Genomic DNA, 24494 nt, shown 5'->3' with positions numbered 1-24494 from the left:
TCTAAATCAGTCACCATAAATTATTTAATTATCAGTGAAGTTATAAGTTAACCTTCACTTATCTTTAGAAAAGGAACGCGCAAAAACCATTTAAAATGTAGAGCAATTATTGAATCGTTTTTTGCATTACAAATTACCATTTTGTATTAGGTATTATATCTTAATCGGATATCCGTTATACATCGTAAACAGATTTCTTATTCATAACCTGGTCACGGTCTTGTCTAGCCGGAATGGATATACTGAGAACTAAGATAGTCATACTTAAACTGTACTAAGAATGCGTGTGTCTGTTCAAAAAAGGTATCTTAAAAGATTCTGAATGGGATGTAAGATAGTCATGATTTATTTTCACCGATAAATAGAGTAGGTATCACATTACTCACATCTCATCTCATCTCATCTTTACCCTCATAACTATGTACACTAGATGTTGTTGAGCAAGACGCATACCATAATAAATAGACAGAAAATTCATTTAGATGTGTGTTTGTTCTTATTTTCAGTTAGGTGTATTCGCCTGGTACGCGTGGGGTGCAGGGGGTGTGGCGGCAGCAGCAGGCCCTGTTCCCGTCGACTCTCCGCTGGTCTACCGCCCTGACAGACGCCGCGAGCTGTGGCGGTTCCTTACCTACAGTGTGGTACACGCTGGATGGTTGCACCTCGCGTTCAACCTGCTTGTACAGTTAGCGGTAAGTGTTCTGTTCAAGCTATGAGCTATGACACAAAGGCACAGGGCAATAGAATCGCTCTATTTTCAAGTCTAGTCTTCGTTTGGTATCAAGCTCAAAAGACGATCTTGTGAAGACTGTTTAGTTTAGAACGTTTCAGTATTTCAGTAAGCCTACTGTATAGACTTAGTACTTAATATAAAATCTCAACATTGATTTTATTTGTGTAATGTATTATTTATAGAGTAGTAAAGCCTTCCGCCCTTAATCATTTATTTAATGACCCACATTACGCCCTTACTGTTTGAAGACCGATAAACCTTTACAAATATTCGACTAATTGCCTTTTCCCGGCAGTTTTATACTTTGCAAATAGGTTAGTTAAGTAGTAATTTTACTCTCTTCATACTGTCTTCAACTACTCCTCTCTTCTGTCTACTGTCTTGTTTTTACTGTCTTCAAGACACCGAAATACCTAATCATAAGCAGGCGATGCTACGGGGAAAACCAAGATATGAGACTAATTTTATCATTTATTTTATTTTCAGGTGGGTTTACCATTAGAAATGGTGCATGGAGCGGTCCGGTGTGGAGCGGTCTACCTCGCTGGTGTGTTGGGAGGTTCCCTAGCAGCGTCCGTCCTAGATCCAGACGTTTGTCTAGCTGGCGCGTCGGGAGGTGTATACGCACTCCTCGCCGCACATTTAGCCAATGCATTGCTAAATTTTCACGCAATGCGCTACGGTGCCGTGCGGTTGGTCGCAGCGCTTGCGGTCGCGTCGTGTGATGTCGGCTTTGCGGTCCACGCTAGGTATACTAAGGTGAGTTTATGACTTTATATCTAGTTTCAGGGATTTTTATGCTATATTATTTCGAACTTTTTATATACCTAAGCTTTTATTTAAAAAAAATTCACATGATTGATTTTCTTTTCTAACTTAGCTGTTATTTAGAGGTGGTATGAATATTAAAAGGGTTAAAACTTTGAATGTTTGACCTATCCCAAACCTATGGCCCAATAATTAGACCCATTGTATGAAGGACATTTTTGTAATAGCTAGGTCTACTTATTGTAAGCCTGACCATTTTGGTTTTAATAATATGGCAAAAGACCCTATAATAGTTATATACAATAATATGTTCATGTAAACTAAAGTATTTTCGTATGTCTTGTAAAGCAGGAAGCGCCCCCGGTGTCGTACGCGGCGCACGTCGCGGGCGCCTTGGCCGGCCTCACCATCGGCCTGCTGGTACTGAAGCACGCGCAACAGAGGCTGTGGGAGCGCTTACTGTGGTGGGCGGCCCTAGGAGCCTACGCCGCTTGCACGCTCTTCGCAGTACTCTACAACGTGTTCAGTGGGCCTGTAGACGAGCTGCACTACATGCCGCCCGACCCGCCGCCTGACGCCGGGTTCTGATCTGCCATCAGTATATCCTGTACTTAGGCTTCGATATTTTACTTAGCCCAGTTGAACCCAGCGTTTCGTATCGTATTTATAATTGTGTTGAACATAATTCTGTTCTTGCTCGAAGGTTATGTATCGAGTCCGGTCGTATTGTACAGAAAATAATGTCAGTAAAATAGTATTTGCAATTTTTTTTCATAATGAGAAAAACTAAGAAGTAAGAACTATTGAATTAATTTTAATTCATATTGAAATTGAAAGATTGTTTTGTTTATGGCAAATATTGTTTTTACATAAATTGTAACTTTTAAAACTTTAACTGTCTAAACTGTGTATAAACTGTCTGTAGGATACGATACGGTTGGGTCGTGTGCACCGGGCTTAAATTACCACGCTTTAATAATAATAGTATGTTAGCTGCTCTAAAGTCGAAGCCTAACGATACAGTCACTTAATAGTGACCGACTCACAACACGCCTAGTCAATTTACCTTAGTGTGATACGCGATAAGTAGCATTATTTGAGGAGGCCTAACAATCGCACTGCCTGGGAACCTATTCCATAATCCATAAGGCTATGTCAAACGTCGCGAGCAATCATCCCGCATCAAACTGTCAAGTTGATAGAACTCACAGCTTTGCCAGTTTTGTATAAGCTAATTGACTTATGGAAATGGTCAATTGTTCCAGGCCCAGATTTTTTATGATTAATCGTGAAATGCATTTGCGACGTCAAGTTTGACACCTCTTCATACTGGAAATGTTAAATTTTACGTCACAAGTTGCAATTACATGACTACGGTTAATGCTCATCGCACATTAACGGATGAGCCGCACGCAATACATTTTTCTGTGCTGAAAACAAGATTGCCATTAGCCGTAGCCGGTTTAATAACGTGATGATGTTGCGCGATTAATGCGGTGCATTAATGGAGCAGGGTTGGCATAGTTTTAAACAAACGTTTAAAACAAGTGTTTTAATTTAAACTCTGTTTAAAACCATTAATTTAAAAAAAACAGTAAATATGTGTTTGAAACATATTTTTCAATTATGTTTTTAAACATGTTCTTAAAAAAGATTTATTTTCCACACATGCAAGCCGTGCTACTTGCTGCTGACATTAGCTTTTCAGTACCTACAGAAAAATGCACTGCGCTGTCATAGCAAAAGTTGCCTGGAGAAGATTATATTTTAATCTTTGTTATTTTTTGTACCTCTTGCTAACTGCAAGGGGCTATGCCGTTGAAATGTTTTGCTGTTATTTATGGCCAACTCTTTTGACATTGAAATCGTAAAATGCCATAAATGGTGAAATAAAATTATCACGTGATCTATCAATGATCTGATTGGTCCGATGAACATGTCTTTACCCCACTCCGCGCAGTTGACAGGCACCCTTAAACGCAAGATACGATTTGAATGTTCCAGAGAATAAAAGCCGAAAAGCGGTCTCCTCGCGATACTTAATTGTTAAGTAGTCATAATAGTATTGGATAGGTGAATTATTTTTGTACCTACTATCTGCGTCCGTAGTGTAGTCGAAAGGCGTTACCGCAACACAGTATAATGTTCCGTAGGACTGACAACTCGACCAAATGCCGCATCCACTTTAATCATAGGTTTTTAAAATAAATATGTAGGTATAATAGTTATTGATTTTAATGGCTCTGACATATTTGCAACACGCCACCCCACGCCACGCCACTAAACAAATCCTGGTATTTTGTATAGCTACCTACTCTGAAACACAAATTATAACAATACCCGACGACGTGACGTGTTGTCTAATGTTGGAAGTGTGATTCAAAGGCCTAACTAATTGGATTTTTTATATTTTCAAGTTATAAAATGTGAACGGTAATTAAGCAGTCTATCAAAGAATAGAGATGTCAAATTACGACGTTAGGTGGACTTTCGAGTCGAGCCTCTGTAACGTGACGTCACATACGCTCGACTCAAAAATCCACCTTAACCCCACATTAGTTTACTCTAAGAGTTACAACATGGCATCAGAAACACATTATTATCAACATCCGACAACACTTTACATCGGGTGTTGGTAACATGTTTCGTTTCGGAGGATACGAAATACTAGGATTTATATCATGACTCGTGGCGTGCCGTGAGGTGGGTGGCGTGTTGCAAATGCGATTCTGTCATAACGATACAGTTGAAGAAGGCATTTCGTTGAGCGTCAGCGTTGTTATGCCCAGCACACCAAAGATTAGAATAAAATAGCGTCCATGCTTCAGTGATGGATATTTCTTTCTGTATTTAAAAAAATTCAAATGCGAAACTGATTAGTCGATTTTAGAATTTAGTTCAATTGATTGCTCAGAATGATGAAAACAAATCGCTTTAGGTACTTGTTTGTAATGTTAGACTGGGTTATAATTAAAATGCCACACCAAACACACAATTAGACGCCACGCAATTTGTGTTGAATCTGTCAAATATAGTAAGTAGTATTTTCTATAATCATCGTCGCGTGGCATCGTCGGTTGGGGTGGTGTGTTTTAAGTATGATTCAGACTTATTAACGCGTATGATGTGTAATTGCTCAATTGCAACGTTTTTTTAATCTGTAATGATTATGCTCAAAAGTGAGTTTTTGTTTTATGGGATCAATTTGTTATGTTCACTATAATACGTATGTGAAGTGATTCGTCCATTATATTTCACTTTTGTACCTCTTCGGTATACGTAAGTAATGCTTCGAAGTTTTTAACGAAAACATGTTACTACTCACTAGTAAATAGATTATTATTTAATGCTGGAAACATACTGCACACCATGCACCTCATTATGAGTCAAATTAAAAAGTAGTAATTTAAGGAACACACCCGACGCGACGCCGTCGGTGTAGAGTGACGCTACGTGGTGTCAAGTGACGCGACGTGGCGTCGAATAAGGTAGCATGTTGTCAGTGTGTTTCCACCATAATTATTATATTATGATGTGCCTGATTCCTATTATTGTAAATTGATTGTATACTTTTAATATGAATCAAATAATGTCACATACCGACTGATTTTTTTGTGTATGTATAAATTATTATTGCAGAGTGTTTTCATTTAATTTATTTTAAGCGTGAATCGTATATAATTATAATAATTATGTGATTATATGAAAAAATAAGATTGAATATTCGATTTAAAATGATTGATAAACTATTAAAATTGATTGAAAACTATTCCTGTGCTTTAATTTTACTTAAAACTTACTACTTACCTACTTAAAAACTTCATAAATTTTTAAAGCAAAGTTCAGCTTATTTTTAACTAGATGAAGATAACCGATTTTAAAAACCCCGTGGTTACTTTGTAAACTAAGAGCCAGCATACACAGACAAATTTTAGCTTTTATAAATCACTTTTATGAAATTTGGATACAGAGATTTCCACCAAATTTCTTTAAAATCGGTTAAGCGGTTGGGCCTAGAAAAGGTACTAGTCTATCGCTAAAAGATTTATAAGACATCAAGGACTCTAATTTTTATAAGAGAAACTACTTATTAATTAGACACATGAAAATTTATTTGCATTCTTAAATATTAATATTTGTGATCAACATAGGTACATACTATACTATTTATTATTTTAAACTTAATAAATAACAAAATGTCACTAACAAATGGACCCCGAAAAGACATTATTTAATCAATCAACAAAATATCTACGTAGATTTTAAAAGCACACATTTGCATGTGCAGTTGATAGGCGTAATAAAATTACAAAATTTATATGTGACACTAATTACGGTGGCGCATAACTGAATTTCACTCATTATATTTATAATTGAAACAAAATTCAGTAGGTCCTATCTCATATATCAGTATGAAAATGGTAACATGATAGTAACATTAATTCCCATAATACTGTTTTTAACAAGCGTTTTAGGGTTCCGTATCTCCAGAGAAAAAAAGGATCCCTTAAAGGATCACTTCGTTGTCTGCCTGCCTGCCTGTCTGTCAAGAGACTTATGGAGTACTTACTTTAGAGTACGGAACCCTTCGTGTGCGAGTCAGACTCGCACTTGACCAGTTTTTTAAGTTTATTTTCTACAAATAGCCTAGAAGTAAGTTCTAAACAGTCCTACGGTGGCTCGCACCCAAAGAGGTGTTCGTCTTTCCTGCAACTCACTACTGCATTCCGAAGCGTAGTCGTGGAGTCGAGAACATTCGTTGTGCAGTCTATTCTGAAAAGGTAAACTTTGATGTAAAATAAACCTTATCGGTTTGCGTTAAGGCACAAATTTCAAAAACTTAACTTGTAGACGTATAATTTTTGAAAAAAAGCAGTCTCTTGTGGCTGAATATTTTTTTTAATCAAACGAACGCCATCTAGACACTTCCAAAGATAAATAAAGAAATTTTTGTACTTTTAAAGGCTTCAGAATTCAGATTAAGAATACAATGGCCCATGAAGCTAGTACATTATGTACTGTGATTATATCTCAACGGGCCTATGTGTACAGTACCCAGCAGGAAATATTGTACATCGTCTTTTGGAAAGAGCTATCGGTTTCGTAGAGCGTTGTGTCTCTGTCGTTGAGACCGACCAAACGTCACATAGGTATGATTGACAGAGACAACGCTCTACAAAGCTTTAACGGTGAAGGAAAACATCGTGAAGAAACCTGCATCCTTGAGAGTTCTCCATAATGTTCTCAAAGGTGTGTGAAGTCTGCCAATCCGCACTTGGCCAGCGTGGTGGACTATGGCCAAAACCCTTCTCACTCTGAGAGGAGACCCGTGCTCTGTAGTGAATGTAGATGAACAGAAAACACTTTGCTGGTATTATTTTTAGTAGCGTGGTAAAAGTATGTTCCCTAGGGAAGTTACCTGTAAATCAAGTGATGATGTAAATATAGCAGCCTGCGCCTCTAGGTCCCTGCGCACAGACCGCTCGCCCAAATTTGCTGAGCCTACTACCGACGCCCACGGAACCCCACTGCCGGGCGGATAGTACCTGAAATATAAAACAATGGTTTGTTGTACATGGCAGGCTAACTAAATACAAACAAAAACCTGATACCCAGAATGATAAAAAATGAGGACGATTTTTCTTTTTTTTTTAAGAATATTAGCCATGTTAAATGACTAATATTCCCCTTTCCTCTCCAACTTAACGTCAAGCTTGTGCTAGGAGTAGGTACAACAAAACGGGCGGGGTTTGAACCGTCGACCTTTGGGTTTCAGTCCACTCCTTTACCCATGGAGCTAATGAGACTGAAAATGGGAAAGTACGCTAAGTTAATCAAAAACATCATAATAACGTGAAAAGATGATGAATGGGAGAAACGCAGAATCACACCCTAAAAAACAGCCACCTTCCTGATGCAATACCTCATGCAATACCGGGAAGCCTGGATTTTCCTCCCCCAAATAAAAAAAAACTAAATCACTTGGTCATTAAAACAGAGATTTATATAGTACTAGTTTATGCTCCAGTTTATAGTCCACGCGGACGAAGTCGCCCGCGTGGACTACACAAATTTCAAACCCCTACTTCACCCCCTTAGGGGTTGAATTTTCAAAAATCCTGTCTTAGCGAATGCCTACGTCATAATAACTATTTGCATGCCAAATTTCAGCCCTATCCATCCAGTAGTTTGAGCTGTGCGTTGATAGATCAGTCAGTCAGTCACCTTGTCCTTTTATATATTTAGAAAGACTACCATTATTATAAGTCACATCAGCAAAATTCGTTTACACAGAAAAGTGCAACCTAATGCAGACTAAAACCAAATGTGGTGTATACTTGGTTGGTACAGTGAAAAACAAACCTTATTGCTTGACTTTAAACAACAAATATCAATTTGCTAGAGAAGCTTGCCTACAGGATTCCTATAGTGGAGGGGAAAACTGTTCCATATCCCAGGTTCAAATTAGAAACGTGGGGGCAAATCGCTTCGTTTCGTACGTGTCGTAATTTCGACTATGTCCGGGTGCAGACCTTGATGATGTCTTGCGGTAACCGAAGTATAGATAACAACATAATGCCAAATATATTACAACATACCAAAGTCCCTTGGCATGAAATGTCCAGCCTTTCCGTTCATATTCCAGCATCTGTACCCTACTTGATTGATTGCAATCTACTACTTTTTGCCAAAACCTAAAACAAAATAAAGGTAAATTTTTTGGAATACAAAACAATAATCTATAGTAATTAGTAACATTATAATTTATGCAAAAAAACTGCTGTTTGTCTGTTACCTTTCTACAATCGGCTTGTCCGATTTTAATGACATACCCACAGAGGTATAGTCCGCGACAGGTCGAGATGGCAATCGGGGTATGGGGGGACGCCCATAACCTACACGGCTCCCGCGCTCGCCCGCACTGGGTTAGCGTGGGGGCTGTGCAGGTCGGCTTGTCGACCTTGCATTCAGATGACTACTAGATAGTAGATAGGCTACTTTTATACCTGAAAATCAGTTCCCACAGGATTTTTGTACAAAGTCACTGGCATCACCTAGCCGAATAAAACATTTAATAAAAAAATACATGATTTTGGCATACTTACTGTTGTGCTATTAAAGAGTAAGCATGTGGAATGCCACCAGCCGGTCCTGCCGCACCCATGAAGCCATTAGCCTTAAAATTATTTTTAAAAACCGTTTTAGACTTTGAAGACTTTTTACTGTTTGTGTTATTTGTGGTGTATCAAACAACAAACTACATAGGCTTTCACTTAAATGACTATTTATATAATAGACTAACAGACAAATTCCTTGCAAGTCAAGGGCAAAAGATTATTATTGTCTATATTGTTTATGTAATTTATGAACTTACTAGCTGATGCCCGCGACTTCATCTGCGATCGCTTTCATTTTCTGGGATTAAAAGTAGCCTATATCCTTCCTCAGTATATAAGCTACCTCTATACCAAATTTCATCAAAATTGGTTAAACCGTTAGGCAGTGAAAAGCTAGCAGACAGACAGACAGACAAACTTCTGCATTTATAATTAGTATGGATTAGCAGCTTAATCATAAGTTCATACGTACATTTGGATGTGCCATAAGAAGACTAATACTAGCTTTGCAATCTTTGAGTAGAATTTTGGCATAATTCTCAGTCAAATTGAAATATCCAGTTGCAAGTCTAAGGTAAGAGCCTCTTGGTACGCATGACAGTATTCTGCTAGTTGCCTGTTCATCTTGCATTATGTTGAATTCCCCCATTTGTAATAATGGAAACACCCATGTATCATTTTCTACAGCTGTGGAACACAAGATTATTTTATTTTATATATGTAGGAAAGACTGAAAGCCTTTAAAAGATAATGATGATAATGATTAAGTCAGGATCACAACATATTAGATTAACCGAGCCTATGTGCGTACTAACAATAACCTCGCATACAACGATAGATATCACAGACTACCCTCAACTATACCTACCCTCAATAATAATGAGTCATGATAACAACGTCTCCTATGAGACTAGACAAACCCTAAGTAACTGTCCTGCCGTCATATACATAGAAGCACACGTTGAATGCAACCTAATTGTGCAAAAAGTTTTTGCTCTTAGTATCTGGTAATATTAATTTTATTTATAAAAAATATATTCACTTACTTTTGTCCAATTTTGACAGCTTTACAGTCTGTCTATCTTTCCATCTATTGATGATATTTGCAATATTTTGACTAAGCTCTGTTACTATCACATCCTTGCCTTTAGATATAATTTCACTATCTTTGCCATCTTGCTTGCTATATCTTACTATCTCATCTGAAAAAGTAAGTGTTTGCAAACATTAAACGTTATAAAACATTGTTATCTTTCCTCATTTATTTCAGGTTACAGGTCAGGTCAGGTCAGGTTCAGGTCAGGTTCAGGGTAGGTTTTCTAAACTAAAAGAAATCAAGAGAATGCAAAGTTTCATTTTTAGAATCAGTCTATCTTTACAGATTTAAACTTTTTATGGAGAATCTTATTAATTAGAGAAATTTATTAATCAACTTGAATATTTTAACAATAACTTACTGAATTCATACCTATTATTTCACAATAAAAATTTGTTAAATCACCATCCTTTATCTCTATGTATCTGTCCTGCCTTTGGTTGAAGTAATCATTGGAACAGTTGGCTCCACTCAATATTACAGAGTCATCAGCTATATACAACTTCATATGTTGAAGGCCTACAATCTCATTGTAGCGAGATGGGAGGACTTTAGACCAAGCACCCTGGAGTCTTGGAGTTTGGTACAGTGATAAATGGCATCTATTAGAAATTCCGTTCACGAATTGCCGGAACAAAGTTTGCGAGTTGACCACCCCTCGAGTACCTCGCTGATAGTCAAGTAGGACATTAAAATTCAAATCTTTTGTAACCTCAACTTTCTCCACCGTAACCTTCAGTAAATTCTTCTCTAGATCCCCTGTACCGATGTATAAACTAGCCATAGATATCCTGTGCTTTGCATTGCAGAATCTCTCACAAAGTACATCATAAAACTTAGAAGGCTCAGTTATAATATTTATTTTCGAAGCACTAACAGGAAAGCAAGGCGCTAAGTTGAACATCCAGTTAAAGTGCTGCAGTTCCGCTGGTTTGAAGCGGTAAGTCATTTTGGTGATGTACAATAAATAGTTGCAACTCTTAAACTTTATCGCATAGTCAACTAAGAAGGAATTAATTAAAAATTAATAATTTCGGCAATATTTATTCATCGTGCAACGCTTATAAACATATAAACATTTTATTTTTTGACTGACGTTTCCAATTCCCTGTACATTTGTCCAGTTGCCCTATTTTTTTAACTGGTTTACGGCTCTGGATTCTAGCCCTTTTGATTATCAAGTGCAATGAATGTCATGAATTTTTTAGTAATGCTTGTGGTTCAGTTGTGTCATGTGAATGAGTCAATGAACCAGTTCCTGCTTCTCTATTTTACATTGAGCTTACACAAACAGAGTAAAAAAGAAACATTATAAAACTCGTAAATAGTTAATTACTAAAATAAGTAAAATAAATTATTAATTTAATGTTAACATCTTATATACAATGTTTCTTGCAAATAACATTTCATTTCATAAGTAGTTATCTCATAGAGAGTTATCTAAACACGTTTTAACATTAGCTATTGTCAAATCGTAAAATCTTCGGCGCACGGTCACGGTGGTTGTGGTGGTTATCTGGTCTGTGGTGATCTGTTTTTTTTCTGGTCGGTGTGTGGTACGGTGCAAACCAAAGAGTATAATAATATGGTGCAAACTGAAAGAACCCAGAGCGGAGAGCCCATGGAGAGCCGTAAAATCAGTTTTTGTTTTCTGGTCGGTGGTTTTTAAAAAAAAAGGTGTAAAGAGAAACAAAAACATTTCTTGATTTTCTAATTTTTTTCATGGATAAAGCCAATATATTGTTATAAATAACTGATTTTAAATGTGTAAAATTTTATTATCTAAAATTTAGTTTAAATCTTCATTGTCATGGAAGTGCAATTTGGGCCAAACTCAATTGATGAGCCGGTACTTACCAAAATTTGAATATTCCTGCTATACTTGAATTTGCGTTATAAATATTTAAAAATTTTGTAATAAAATCAGTTGACCCTCCGTTTCGTTCATTACAGAGTCTGCTTTATAAACTTCAACGCAAAATCAAGGTATTCAATACAAACCAACCCTTACCAAATCGTGGTTACAACTTGGTGGCCTGTACTTCGAAATATGGATTCGTTTTTGTAGCTACACCCATCAAAACATTATCAGGTAGGTTCCAGGTGTTGTCTTCTACAAATTAATCAGTTGCATCAAACCTCCAATATACTTAAACTAGTAAGTAAAGTATAATAGTTCAGCTTGGAGCCCTAAACTCTGAATTGAAAAGAAATCTGATTTTGAAATCTTGAAAAAAACCCCAATACAGTTTACAGTCTTCAATTTGAAAATACTTTAAGTATGCGGCAGAAAATATTGTACATCAACCTTTAGAAAGAGATAGCTGTTTAGTTTAGAGGAGACAACCTCTAAACTAAACAGCTATCTCGTTCTAAAGGTTGATCTATAATATTTCTTGCCGGCTACTTTAACAAAGATGTGGATAATAGAATAGCTCTAGATTATGTACCTACTAGTTTATCCCAGCAACTTCGTCCGCATGGACTACACAAACTTCAACCTCTTATTTTACCACCTAAGGTGGTTGAATTTTCGAATATCCTTTCTTAGCAGATATTTATGTCATAATAGCTATCTCCATGCCAAATTTCAGCCAGATCGTTTAGTAGTTTGAGCTGTACGTTGATAGATCAGTCAGCTGGTCAGCTTTTCCTTTTATATATATTATATAGATATACTTAATTACCTTTAACTAAGCTACTAACTATCCTTTTAAGAAACATTGAAAGGGATAGCAGGTCTAGACCTGTGAATAGAGATTGAGCATAATCAATGGTTGTTTTGTTTCAGTGTATTATCTCAAGGAGTTAATAGATAAGGAATGTGAGCCCCAGCACTTATCGGTCAAGCTCCAAGTGTCGCCTTCACACATAGCAGTCAATTGCAATGAGGAGTGGTTGGCTGTTGTTGGCGGGCAGATGCTCCTTGTCTACAAATGCATGGATTTCCACAATATGGTATGAATTTCTTAGCTGTATTATTAGCTTAAATTAAAATAAATATAAGTTATTTTTCCAAGTATATGTACATATAAGGTTGTGTATAATATTATAAAGTTATAATCAATGGATATTTTCTTGATTTTTATTGCATGACAAGCCCTTGACTGCCATTTCACCAGGTGTTGATGAATGGATGATGAAATGAAAGTAAATACAGTATGTGGCAGAAAATAATATACATCAGCCTTTAGAATGACATTTCAGCATTGTAGAGCGTCGTCGCATTCATATGTATATAGGATGTTTTGTCGGTTTCAACAACAGAGACAATGCTCTACAAATCTGCTATCTCCTTCTAAAGGTTGATGTACATTACTTTCTGCAGCGTACTGTACTTGTACTTGTATGTGTATCCCCTCCCAACACTTCTGTGTAGTACTACTAATAATAGGACAGGTCATTCCAAACAAAATTTTTGTGGGCTGCAACACATTTTTTGCTTACAACTTAATCTAATAGGCTACTTGACAATTTTTTTAAGTTGGTCTTAAATGGTTAATATTTGTCCTATTATATCAAAAAAATTAACACTATATTTTTTTGCGCCCTAAAAACCGTAAAACTTTAATTTAAAAAAATATTTTTCTTAGACAGGTGAAAACACTGTCGGCCATGTTTGGCCGATAGATTATCTGTGCTCTGACGTCATGCATTTGTAAACAACAGTATAACCACAGGGTTATACTGTTGTTTACAAATACATGACGTCAGAGCACAGTATAACCACAGGGTTATACTGTTGTTTACAAATGCATGACGTCAGAGCACAGATAATCTATCGGCCAAACATGGCCGACAGTGTTTTCACCTGTCTAAGAAAAATATTTTTTTAAATTAAAGTTTTACGGTTTTTAGGGCGCAAAAAAATATAGTGTTAATTTTTTTGATATAATAGGACAAATATTAACCATTTAAGACCAACTTAAAAAATTGTCAAGTAACCTATTATGACAGCTTCATAGAACACAATTTTTGTTTGAAATAGCCCTTCTATAGGTACTAATAAAATTTATTTCAATGTCAATGTAGGAAATTAGACCATCAGTATCCATTAAATGCGACGTGAGCCCTTCAACATTTGTGTCAGCATTGCAATGGAACCCTTGCATACCAGACACTATCGGGATTGTGTTCTTTGATGGCACTTTACTTGTCAGTCAAGTCAGTACTATGCAAATGAAAAAGATTCAATCAAATGCAAGGTAAGTTAATAAGTTTAGCATTCTTGTTTCTGTGCAACTTCAATATACATCATATTGTACTTGGCAGGTATTTTTTACTTCGTAGTGCTATTTTTAGATGCTTATGTTGGAGTCCAAAAGGCAAGCAGCTTGTAACTGGCAACAATGATGGCACCCTCAGCCAATTCAAGCCAGATCTCTCGCCAATGAAAATGGTCCCCACACCTAACTTGTTTGAAGGTGCCCCCGTTGAAGTACTGGCTATTTACTGGATTGCAACTTACCAGTTTGCTGTTGCATATAGAAATGCGGTGGATAATAGTCGACCAGGTTGGTGTTTTAGTTTATAATTTCTGGCACTTGAATAAAATAAGCATGATGAGATCTTGAACGCAGTTGCCTAAAAGATACCTCTTCCGATTCACTCCTCTCTTCAAGGTACTCAAGTTATAGGTATTCCATTACTAACTCTACTACTATTTTCGACCCTTTACTGTGCGTCTAAGGGCCGGAACATACTAGAGACGACGGTCGCGGGCAAGGTGACGACGCGGCGCTGCTTCTTTCATATTTCATACAAAATGTAATTTTACTGTAGTTGTAGCTGTCATTTTACCACAATCGACTCCAATCTTGTTATTTATTTTATTTTAAAACAGATATACAATTCAAATATTACTATGCTGTGTAATATATGATATTATGATTATGGTTATTAATATTATGCTGTATGTGTTTTCAGCTGTGACAGTAGTGAATACGCCCAAAGGAGGTCAACCCTTTTGTCATAACTATGAGGATATTTGTTATAGCATGGGATCAAACAGACCCTGGTACTATTATTTACAAGGACTTGCCCAATGGTAATAAAATAGTTTTAATAATAAATTATGCTTAATTTTTATACTTGCTGACTACACCTGTATTCTAATCTTCATATTAGTGATCGCAAAACAAATAGTCCAAAAGTCTGTGAAGGTCAGAATATATAAGTCACGCTGAGATTTGTACCAGAACCAATGGTAAATTTTTGACGATTCAAAAGCACTTGTAAAAGTTTACTTGAATAATTAATTCAATTCTATTCTATTCTACTTGTTTTGCATACCAGCACACTATTTACTTGGTCACACCACCAATCTTTACTAATACAAGAACGCTGGACTTGCGATTGCCAACCTGCTTTTGACGTAACTTGATATTAATTTCCAATTTGAGTATCTACGAGTATCTACATCAAAAGACTTTAGTTAATTTATAAATTATAAATTTTCAATATGACCAAAATTCCCCTATTTCTAAGGCGAAAGAAAGCTATTTCCACTTCCAAAGATCTTAGATGGTTGCTTGATACAAAATAATAAATACACAAAGATAAAATAATAAATTATATTTATCTACAGGAACATTATACTTTCATCGTCGTCAAACAGTATGGAAATAGCTACACTAGCTTCACCCGACGGTGCTAACTGGGTACAATGGTGTCAGGTATATATTTTACAAGGTTATATATTACTAGATGATGCCCGCGACTTCGTCCTCGTGGAATTAGGTTTTTTGAAAATCCCGTGGGAACTCTTTGATTTTACGGTATAAAAGTAGCCTTCCCCGGGGTGTAAGCTAACTCTGTACCAAATTTCATCAAAATCGGTTTAACTGTTGGGCCGTGAAAAGCTAGCAGACAGACAGATAGACAGACACACTTTCGCATTTATAATATTTGTATGGATTTGGGCATGGCTTACTTGTTTGTAGGTCAATTTTGATACAATTGGAACAACTAATTTTAAATTACATATCAAAAATTGCGGACCGGCAGGAATCGAACCCGCGTCTCCTGGGATCGCGCCCGACACTCTGACCACTAAGCCACGGCTCGCTTGCTACCAGTGACGAAATCTGTGATATGTATGTTCACTCAGTACTGAAGCGAGTGTTAATATCATCCAGTAGCTTTCCTTTCCTTGAAGTGTAGGTAAAACACTATTAAAATTATAAAAATTGAAACAACATTTAAAGAATTTACCTAGAGTGCTTCAGAGTGCACCTCATAAAAACATAGTTTTATTCTCTTGAATTGACTGTTCAAGTGATATTTTTATAGACACATTAGAACTTCAAGTTTAGTTCTAGGAAATTAGTTATTGAGGAATGTGCAGTGCTTAGACAAGCCGTCAAATATTTGGTTATGTAATTTTTTATGTTCTTTTAGCCTGATGAGGCAAGGCCCGAATTGCCTTTGACAGATAAAAAGCAAGAAAACTATCCGGTTGGTATTTGTTTCGACACTGCTGCCATACATCAGTTACCTTGGGGTAAGATTGCACAGTATTATTTAAATTCTCTTATAAAATATTATTACATTTTTTATTTTCAAAATCTTAGGGTACTGGTGCCTTTCTGCATCTATGAAGTGCACGCCACCTTAGCTTGAAATGTGTAGAGCGCACTTTAGCTTTGCTCAGACTTATCGCTGGCATAAACCTGTCTCTTTTTAACTGAAACTTAAGTCTGAGCAGAGTCCAAAGTTCTCTTTATAAATCTCAGCCTTAGTCTTTCTTACTAGTCACAAAATTGTACGATCCGATTGCCTACACAAACATTGAGTGTTTGTGTAGGCAACGTGGGGTGTTGCAAACGTGTATAATGTGTTTAGGAGAAAACGAGACGCTTCCACCGATGCCGCTTCTCCACGTGGTGTCCCAGACAGGGCTACTGTCCATATTCAACATCATCAACCTGAACAAATCGGCGCCACAGATCTGCGCGCCGATACAACCGATCGCGCTCCCGGCCGCTGCCTTGACGAGGTACGACCATTAACTACTCTACCAACCAGGAGTTGGGTTGCCCACTAATTTCTTTGCAAAAAGTCTGTAAATATCACAGAGGGACGAGGCAATGCCCGCGAACATATTAGCAAACAATACCTAAACTCACACAATCAAAACACAGGTATGTGCTATCAGAGTCTATCATGATATTACGTATTTTGTTTAACGAGTATGACTGTCTTATACATTTGGCACAAGGGATAGGCTCATCTTTTCCACTTCTGTTTAGTTGAGTATTTATTAGGTTGAATACGACCAATATACCACGCGCCAGTTTTTCGAGAATTAGCCTTTTTAACTAATATTCTTCTTTACCTTTAACTAAGTACGCGAAAAGCTAGGAGGAGGTTCGACAATATTTGAAAAAAAAAATTACTTTAAGGCATTTTAGTTTTTTTAAAAGAATCACCTCCCATTTAAATTGTGGCTAGCTTTTACAATTTTTAAATGACTGCATTAATCACTGTTGTAGAAATATACCAGACGACGTGCCGCCGCAACCTGAAGCACCTCCGGCCGTACCAGTTGCTCAACCTAAGGTAAGTTTAACCGATGCATGCATACCTACGCGGTAGAGTGGAGTCGAGGCGCAGATTCTTTTTTAGATAAAAACTCAAACTATACTATACAGTATTATAGTGATGTGGGAGTCGGTATCGATGGTACTTATCGATGTATGATACGTCTTTCGACCGGCTCCTGCTACAGTTCTTGCAATTCACGAAGGCGAGTGGACTTTACTTGTGGTTACGTCGGATACGCGGGCATTGCGTAAGTATACCAATCAGTCGCGAGCAAGCGCTCGCAAACGCACACATTCAATGTACCTTACTTATATCGATACGACTTAAACGTGAATTGCAAGAACTGTAACTGAAAGTGACTCGTCAACTTTTGACAACTGCCACCCTCCCCACCCACCACTCCACTACCGCAGAAGACTACTCAGTTATGCACTATGCTTAGACGACTCTTCAACTTTGTCTGCGATACCTCACGACAACGCTGCACATGCACTTAAGCATATTTACGTGTTTGCTCGATATTGGAACGATTATTTCAGCCGCAGCCACCACCGTCGCAGTATCAGCCTCCCGTGCAAGCTCCGCAGGTGACGCCCGTACAACAACCCATACCGGTCCAACAACCCATACCCGTTGTACCGAAGCCCGTGCCACAAACACAGAGCAATGCTGGACTTTCTACAGGTAGGAAGGAACACACCGTTGAATAAAAATAATTATAACCTTGAATCTTCTTAAATATTCGGATACAAATTACCCTTATAGACAATTTAAGAAATTATTAGGTTCCAAATTTCCCCTGCTGGGAATCGAATCCAAAAATGTACACAATTGACGACAGTGCTCATAGAAAGGTCGCCAAAAGCAAAGTAAAACCTTGTATTAATTTACGTAAGAACTAGCTTATGCCCGCGTATTCATTCGCGTGGACTTCCCTTTCAAACCCCCATTTTCCCCCTATTAGGGGTTGCATTTTCAAAATCGTTAGCGGATGTCTACGTCATATTAGCTACTTGCATGTCTCCGTCCGATTGGTCCAACAGTTGATAGCTCAGTCAGTCAGTCACCTTTGTCTTTTAAATATTCAGATAAATCAAGTCAAATATGTTTGTTCACAGCATCCAGTACACGGTTTGGAGTGATCAAAGAGCCAACTCCTCCAGCAGCTCCGGAAGCAGCTAGTCCCGCGGTGAAATAGCTTTTGAATTGTATCTATAAAGCCCCAAATAAATGTTTAACAAATCCTGCATGCCTGAGAGTTCTCCAATAATGTTTTCAAACGTGTGCGAATCTGCCAATTCGCACTTAGCCAGCATGGTAGAAGCCAAAACCATTCATCTAATTATGATCTAAAAAAATAATCAAATAATAATCTTTATTTTTCTTCTTAATAAACATGTAGTTATTAAGAGGAAAAATAAAGATTACAGGTACAGGTCTCATTCTGAGAGGAGACCCGTTATACTCAGTAGTGCGCTGGCGATGATGATATAATAACAATCAGTCTAATACTGTATAATGACTTGCCGAAATACATATTTGGTGAAAATAAATAGTGATATAAAAGGAAAAGCTGACTGACGGACTGACTGACTGATCTAGCAACACACTGCTCAAACCACTGGACGGATTTAGCATGCAGATAGCTATTATGACATAGGCATCCGCTAAGAAAGGATTTTAAAAAAATCCAATCCCTAAGGGGGTAAAATAGGGGTTTGAAATTTGTGTAGTCTACGCGGACGACGTCGTGGAAATAAGCTTTTTTAAAGGTAAATTAAAAAAGCACTGTCAAACAATATTTTGTAACTTAGAATATAATGTCTTTTGAATAGGGCCTTGGACCCTAGACCCTAAGACCCTATTATTATTATTTTATAAAATCACTGTACTGTAAAGATTATGTTTTCTACTATATTTTTATTATTTATATTTAAATAATTGTTCTCATGTAAGTGAACCTTTGTTCTTTTTGAAAAAATAAGCTCTTTAAACCTAGCCTCAACCGAAAGCACCGGTACAAGCCCCGAAGAGCCAAGCCGCGGCAGCGGCGGAGGCGAGCGCCGCGCTGCTGGAGCAGGAGAGGATCAACAAAGCCAAGATGAATCAGAAGCTGAAGAGCATGCTCGTCAAAGAAGTGAACGACTTCAATATGGAGATGTACAAGTTCGTCAAACTCGCGCAGGAGAAACTGTTGAAGGTATGAACGAACAATTGAAGTAACTTTTTTTAGTATTCCCTACCTCAAAAGGAAGAAAGGAACCCATACAGGATCACTTCGTTGTGTGTCTATCTGTTGTGTCTGCCAAGGAAATTAAAACCTAGGGTACTTCCTGTTGACCTAAATCATGAAATTTGACGAATCAGAAGCTGAAGAGCATCTCGTCAAAGAAACTCGCGCAGGAGAAAATGTTGAAGGTATCATGGAGCAATTGAATGTAAGGCTGAGATCTATAGGAATTAGATTTTTTGATATCTTTGACTTTGCTCAGACTTAGGTTTCATTTGAAACGAGACACAAATATGCCAGTGAAATAACGCTGTCTCGTTTTAACAGTGTCTTAAGTCTGAACAAAGTGTTCTATTAAGACTTAATCAATATTGTAATGTTTTTATTCTGATACAAGTTAGCCCTGTGGTCTTACGTGATGGTAAGTGATAATGCTTTCCAAGATGGAAGCAAGCTATCTTGGAAGGGATATGTCAGTTTTGTTAAATCCATTATCGGTTCCTATGTGGTATCATACCGGAACGCTTAATTGCTTGGCGGCTTTGCCGATAGGATGATAACTAACCACGGCCCTTAAATAGACCAGACTAGAATAACAATTTAGAAATTATAAATTCTCAAATTGCCCCTGCCAAAAATCGAACCCGGGACTTTCCACTTATAAGACAACTGCGCCAGAGTTTATGAAAATTTTATTTTCTTTAATCAATTTATTTTTGTACACAGTTCCAACAAGACATCGAATCGGCCAACCTCCGTATAGACATAGATATGGACCCGGAGCTCTTGAGGAAGGATTGCTCCGTGGAGGAGTTGCGGGAAACAGTCGTCCAGCTCAAGTTGGAAATGGTACGCGCGTGCGCAGTCATCGCTGAAGCTAGGACATACGCCAAGTGAGCAGCTTTAACTTTAACCGAAAATTATTATTACGCATACAATCTGAGAAAGGAAAAACGTGGCCGCCGCGCTCTATTGGTGACGATATGGCTGTGAATATATTAGGTATGGTAAGCAAAAAAAAAAAAATTATAATCCGGTCACCTACTTTTTTTTCACCGCTGGGAAATGCGTTTACGCAACGCCCCCCGGAAGCCAGCCAGCCAGTCAACCAGCCAAGTCAGCTAGCGTGCCAGCCAGTCAGGGAGGGTATGTGGGACTCGCCGGCCAAGAGGCAACCGGAATACCCACTAAAACCCTGCGACGCTCCCGAAGTAAATATCCCCGAAGAGAAATTATTAGCCATGTTATTCTTCCTTTTGGATGCACCCAGGCAGACTTGGAGGTTACCTTCACCTTCGGTCACCTACTTGGGTCAACATTGCTTAAATAATCGCCATCGATTGGTATGCGTGTGGGTGGCATGGTGCAAATAATATGTTCCTACCTTAACAATGTTTATTCGTTGTTGTTATAGTGCTAATGAGCTCCAAGAATGGACACAAGCTGATCCCCTGACCGTCAAGCGTATAGCGTCCGTAAAGAAGCTCGCCTACTACGTGGAAACGCAACTCGACCACGCGAGAAAAGCTCTCGAACGTAGGTGGGACGAGATGTACGAAATACATGAGTACCGCGGCAAGTAAGTAAACTTTACTATATTCTATCCGCGGTAAGAAGTTAGTATAGCGCTCTCTCTGTTATCCTATACAAATGATAGAGACAGGTGCCAGTTGTGAGCCTATTGTTTGAGAGTCTTTAAATTTCAAATTCATTTTCCGTCCTTTGTTAGCAATATTAAAAAGTAAAAGATTCAGATACTCTAAATATAGTGAGAAAAACATAGGATCGACGCCAGTGAGAGTAATATACAGTGTATTTTGTTTTCACAGATCCGGATTTCGTATGATGCGCCCCATACTGGACGACGTGTACCAACCTCTGGTGAAACAGCAAGAGATACTGAGCCGACAGATGGCAGTGCTCAAGACGCTAAGGAAAACAATGGACGACTGTAACATCGCACCCATGTACAGATCCACGTCGCTTTTACGAAGCACCCCATTTAGGAATAAGTAAGTATTTTTCCAACGCTGCGTCTTCCTGTGCGAGGTCGCCATTTCAGCACCTCGGGACCTCAACGTACATCGGTTGTACGAACTATGTGCCCTGCCCATTGCCACTTCAGCTTCGCAACCCGCTGAGCCGTTGGAAGACCCCCCACTAGGTGGACGGACGACATCAGACGAGTCATAGGGAGCCGCTGGATCCTATTAGAACGTGATATACTCGTATGTAAACTCATTACATCTAAAGTAAAGAAAGAATAAAAAAGCGTTCTATATTTGTAAGTCTGTCACTTATGAGTTGTCGTTATCGTTGGAAAAAGTAATGTCTTTCGGTTAAAATAATAAATTATATTTTATGTATTTATCAAGATTGAGTTTATTGAGCGATCCACCTCCTGATCATAAATAGGTTATGGGCCTTCACATCTAAAACTAGAAGCTCTGAAAATTCAATCATGGTAGAAAGATATGAGTCTAATTCAGGTTTGTGCGGCCACATAGAAAAGTTGCGAGGCTCAGAAAACTTTGCCTATTGGAAATTTAAGGTAAAGAACTATCTTGAATTGAAAGGCTGGTGGTGGGTCGTAGCGAATGAAGGTCAAGCGAGTACACAAACGAAAGAAGTGGACACAAAAGTAAGAGCAACACTTTGTCTTTTACTTGAACCCGATTGCTTCACGCATGTTTATAGAGCAAGGACTGCAAAAGAGGTCTGGGATTGCCTATGTAAAGCTTATGAAGACAAGGGATGGGGAAGACGTATTACGTTACAACGGAAACTCTGGCAATGTAAACTTGAGAACTTCGAGTCTATGGAGAAGTACATCTCGGAAATAATGTTTTTGTCTAATCAGTTGAATGATATCGATGCTCCAATTGATGATGACTGGATAGTGTCTATTATGCTGAGCGGGTTGAGTGAAGTATATAATCCCCTTATAATGGCTGTAGACAACAGTGGACAAAAACTGACTCTTGAGCAAATTAAAACTAAATTGATACAAGAGGCGAATAGACAACGAGATGAGTCAAGTGGAAATACATCGTCGAATGTTTTGATGGCGAACAAATCGGGCACGATTTCCCAAAAATCGAAATCGAATAGATGTTCGAAGGTAAATAAGTCGAAAGTTTTTAAATGTTTTAAGTGTCATGAACCAGGCCATAAAGCATCAGAATGCAATGAAAAGAAGCAAATTAGAACTGTAAATAATTTTGCGTCGATTTGCATGACTACAGTAGACAAGAAGCCATTTAAGACGAAGAGTTGGTACATTGACAGTGGATGTTCAAACCATATGACCCACGATTTAAATAATTTATCCAATTATCAAAAGCAGGCGGATAAGAAAATAAGATTGGCAAATGGAGAAGAATTATCAATCCAAGGTAAAGGGAGTGCTAATGTAAAAATTAATGCAAATACAGAACTTGCATTGGATAATGTTTTGCATGTTCCCGAATTGTCCATGAATTTAATCTCTGTGAGCAAGCTAGCTGAAAAAGATTACGTTGTAAATTTTAACAAAAAAGGTTGTATCATAACGAAAGAGGATAAACAAATTGTCAAATGTCAGGATGTTGGTGGAATTTTCGAATTAAAAGAAAATCAAAACTTATCATTGAACGTGACATTGTCAAGTCAAAATTTATCGAATCTTTGGCATAGAAGGTTAGCACATTTGAGTAAAAAATATATGGATAAGTTAAAAAACCTAGTCAATGGAATTGAATTTAAACAAAACGATTTGATCGAACCATGTATACCATGCATTGAAGGTAAGACGTGTAAGAGTCCTTTTAAGAACAAAGGTACTAGAGCACGGGATATCTTGGAAATAGTGCATAGCGATATTTGCGGTCCGATGGAAGAGCCGTCGTTCAGTGGTTCGAGATACATGTTACTGTTTATCGATGACTTTTCTCGGAAAACACATGTATATTTTCTGCAAAATAAAAGTCAAACTTTTGAGAAATTTCGCGAATATAAGGCGGAAGTAGAGAAAGAGATGAACAAATCAATTAAATGTTTGAGGACTGACAATGGGTCTGAGTACTGTAATCGATTATTTGATAAATTTTTAAAGTCTGAAGGTATTAAGCACCAGACGACGGTCCCGTACACACCTGAGCAAAATGGTGTTGCTGAGAGGGCAAATAGGTCGATTATAGAAAAGGCAAGAGCATTATTATGCGAAGCTAATTTAAATAAGAAGTATTGGGCGGAAGCTGTAAATACTGTTGTATATTTAAAAAATAGAAGTCCTACTAAGGCTGTAACAGATAGTGTTCCGGAGGAGTTATGGACAGGAAAGAAAGTTGATCTAAGTCATCTTAAGGTGTTCGGTTGTTTAGCTTACGGATTGATACCGAAACAAAAGAGACAAAAATTGGACAGTAAAACAGTACCTACGATTTTTGTTGGATATCCTTATAACACTAAAGGTTATCGGTTGATGGATCCAAAGACGAGAACCGTTCATGTATATAGAGATGTTAAATTTTTAGAGAATACTTTTCCTGGTGATAACAATAATATAGTAACAAAGGACACAGTTGTTCCTATATATCTGGACGAGGGACAAAAAGAGTCTGTGCCAAGAGAGAATCCTAAAGAGGATGATAATAAGGACGATAAAGTTGATACCATTGTTGAGACAGTTGATAATAACAATGAAACTGAAAACAATGAAGAAATGGTTGATATGCAAGACGAGACCAAAAACGTTGTGGAAAGGGTTGAACCACGTTATAATCTTAGATCACGTAAGCAACCAGATGTAAATAATTGTATATGTAATGCCATTGCAGATATTAACGGCGATCCTTTAACAATTGAGGAGGCTTTAACGAGACCAGATGGGGATTTATGGCAAAAAGCTATAAATGATGAAATTCGGTCACTAAAAGAAAATAAAACATGGGAATTAGTTCAATTACCAAAGGACAAAAAGCCAATACATTGCAAGTGGGTATTCAAAATTAAAAAAGATTGCGA

General features: G+C 37.7%; 3 protein-coding genes across 5 annotated transcripts in view; 2 read left to right on the top strand and 1 right to left on the bottom strand.

The window, feature by feature from the left end:
* The window catches only part of stet (stem cell tumor), a 156882-nt gene extending 151612 nt beyond the window's left edge, over window positions 1-5270 (top strand). For 2 of the 3 annotated variants that reach the window (XM_069502451.1, XM_034974375.2), the window contains 3 exons: window positions 507-692; window positions 1220-1492; window positions 1850-5270. In XM_069502451.1, coding sequence (XP_069358552.1) covers window positions 507-692; window positions 1220-1492; window positions 1850-2089 — 699 coding nt within the window. In that variant the 3' untranslated portion in view covers window positions 2090-5270. The remainder of the gene's footprint in view (window positions 1-506; window positions 693-1219; window positions 1493-1849) is intronic. The other variant, XM_069502452.1, reaches the window with a different exon arrangement.
* Window positions 5271-5597: 327 nt separating this feature from the next.
* On the bottom strand, window positions 5598-10818 carry PGS1 (Phosphatidylglycerophosphate synthase 1). The gene is made up of 7 exons (XM_034974374.2): window positions 10088-10818; window positions 9666-9821; window positions 9092-9306; window positions 8608-8678; window positions 8101-8196; window positions 6921-7047; window positions 5598-6274 (listed from the first exon to the last, which is right to left on the bottom strand). Exons 1-7 carry the CDS (start codon window positions 10662-10664, stop codon window positions 6149-6151), a joined length of 1368 nt encoding a protein of 455 aa, XP_034830265.1. The 5' UTR covers window positions 10665-10818; the 3' UTR covers window positions 5598-6148.
* Window positions 10819-11357: 539 nt separating this feature from the next.
* Window positions 11358-24494, top strand: part of Nup214 (nuclear pore complex protein Nup214) — a 30196-nt gene continuing 17059 nt past the window's right edge. The window contains exons 1-16 of the mRNA XM_069502448.1: window positions 11358-11564; window positions 11669-11807; window positions 12507-12673; window positions 13748-13920; window positions 14018-14229; window positions 14642-14762; window positions 15303-15390; window positions 16115-16217; window positions 16559-16712; window positions 17209-17275; window positions 17800-17944; window positions 18379-18449; window positions 19260-19460; window positions 20217-20383; window positions 20905-21069; window positions 21320-21502. Of these exons, the coding sequence (XP_069358549.1) occupies window positions 11526-11564; window positions 11669-11807; window positions 12507-12673; window positions 13748-13920; window positions 14018-14229; window positions 14642-14762; window positions 15303-15390; window positions 16115-16217; window positions 16559-16712; window positions 17209-17275; window positions 17800-17944; window positions 18379-18449; window positions 19260-19460; window positions 20217-20383; window positions 20905-21069; window positions 21320-21502 (2195 nt within the window). The 5' untranslated portion in view covers window positions 11358-11525. The remainder of the gene's footprint in view (window positions 11565-11668; window positions 11808-12506; window positions 12674-13747; window positions 13921-14017; window positions 14230-14641; window positions 14763-15302; window positions 15391-16114; window positions 16218-16558; window positions 16713-17208; window positions 17276-17799; window positions 17945-18378; window positions 18450-19259; window positions 19461-20216; window positions 20384-20904; window positions 21070-21319; window positions 21503-24494) is intronic.

The sequence above is a fragment of the Maniola hyperantus genome, chromosome 13, assembly GCF_902806685.2.
Source record: "Maniola hyperantus chromosome 13, iAphHyp1.2, whole genome shotgun sequence".
In the NCBI taxonomy this organism is placed as follows: Eukaryota; Metazoa; Arthropoda; class Insecta; order Lepidoptera; family Nymphalidae; genus Maniola; species Maniola hyperantus.
Note: the sequence above shows the minus strand (reverse complement) of the source record. Positions and strands in the feature narration are given on the sequence as shown.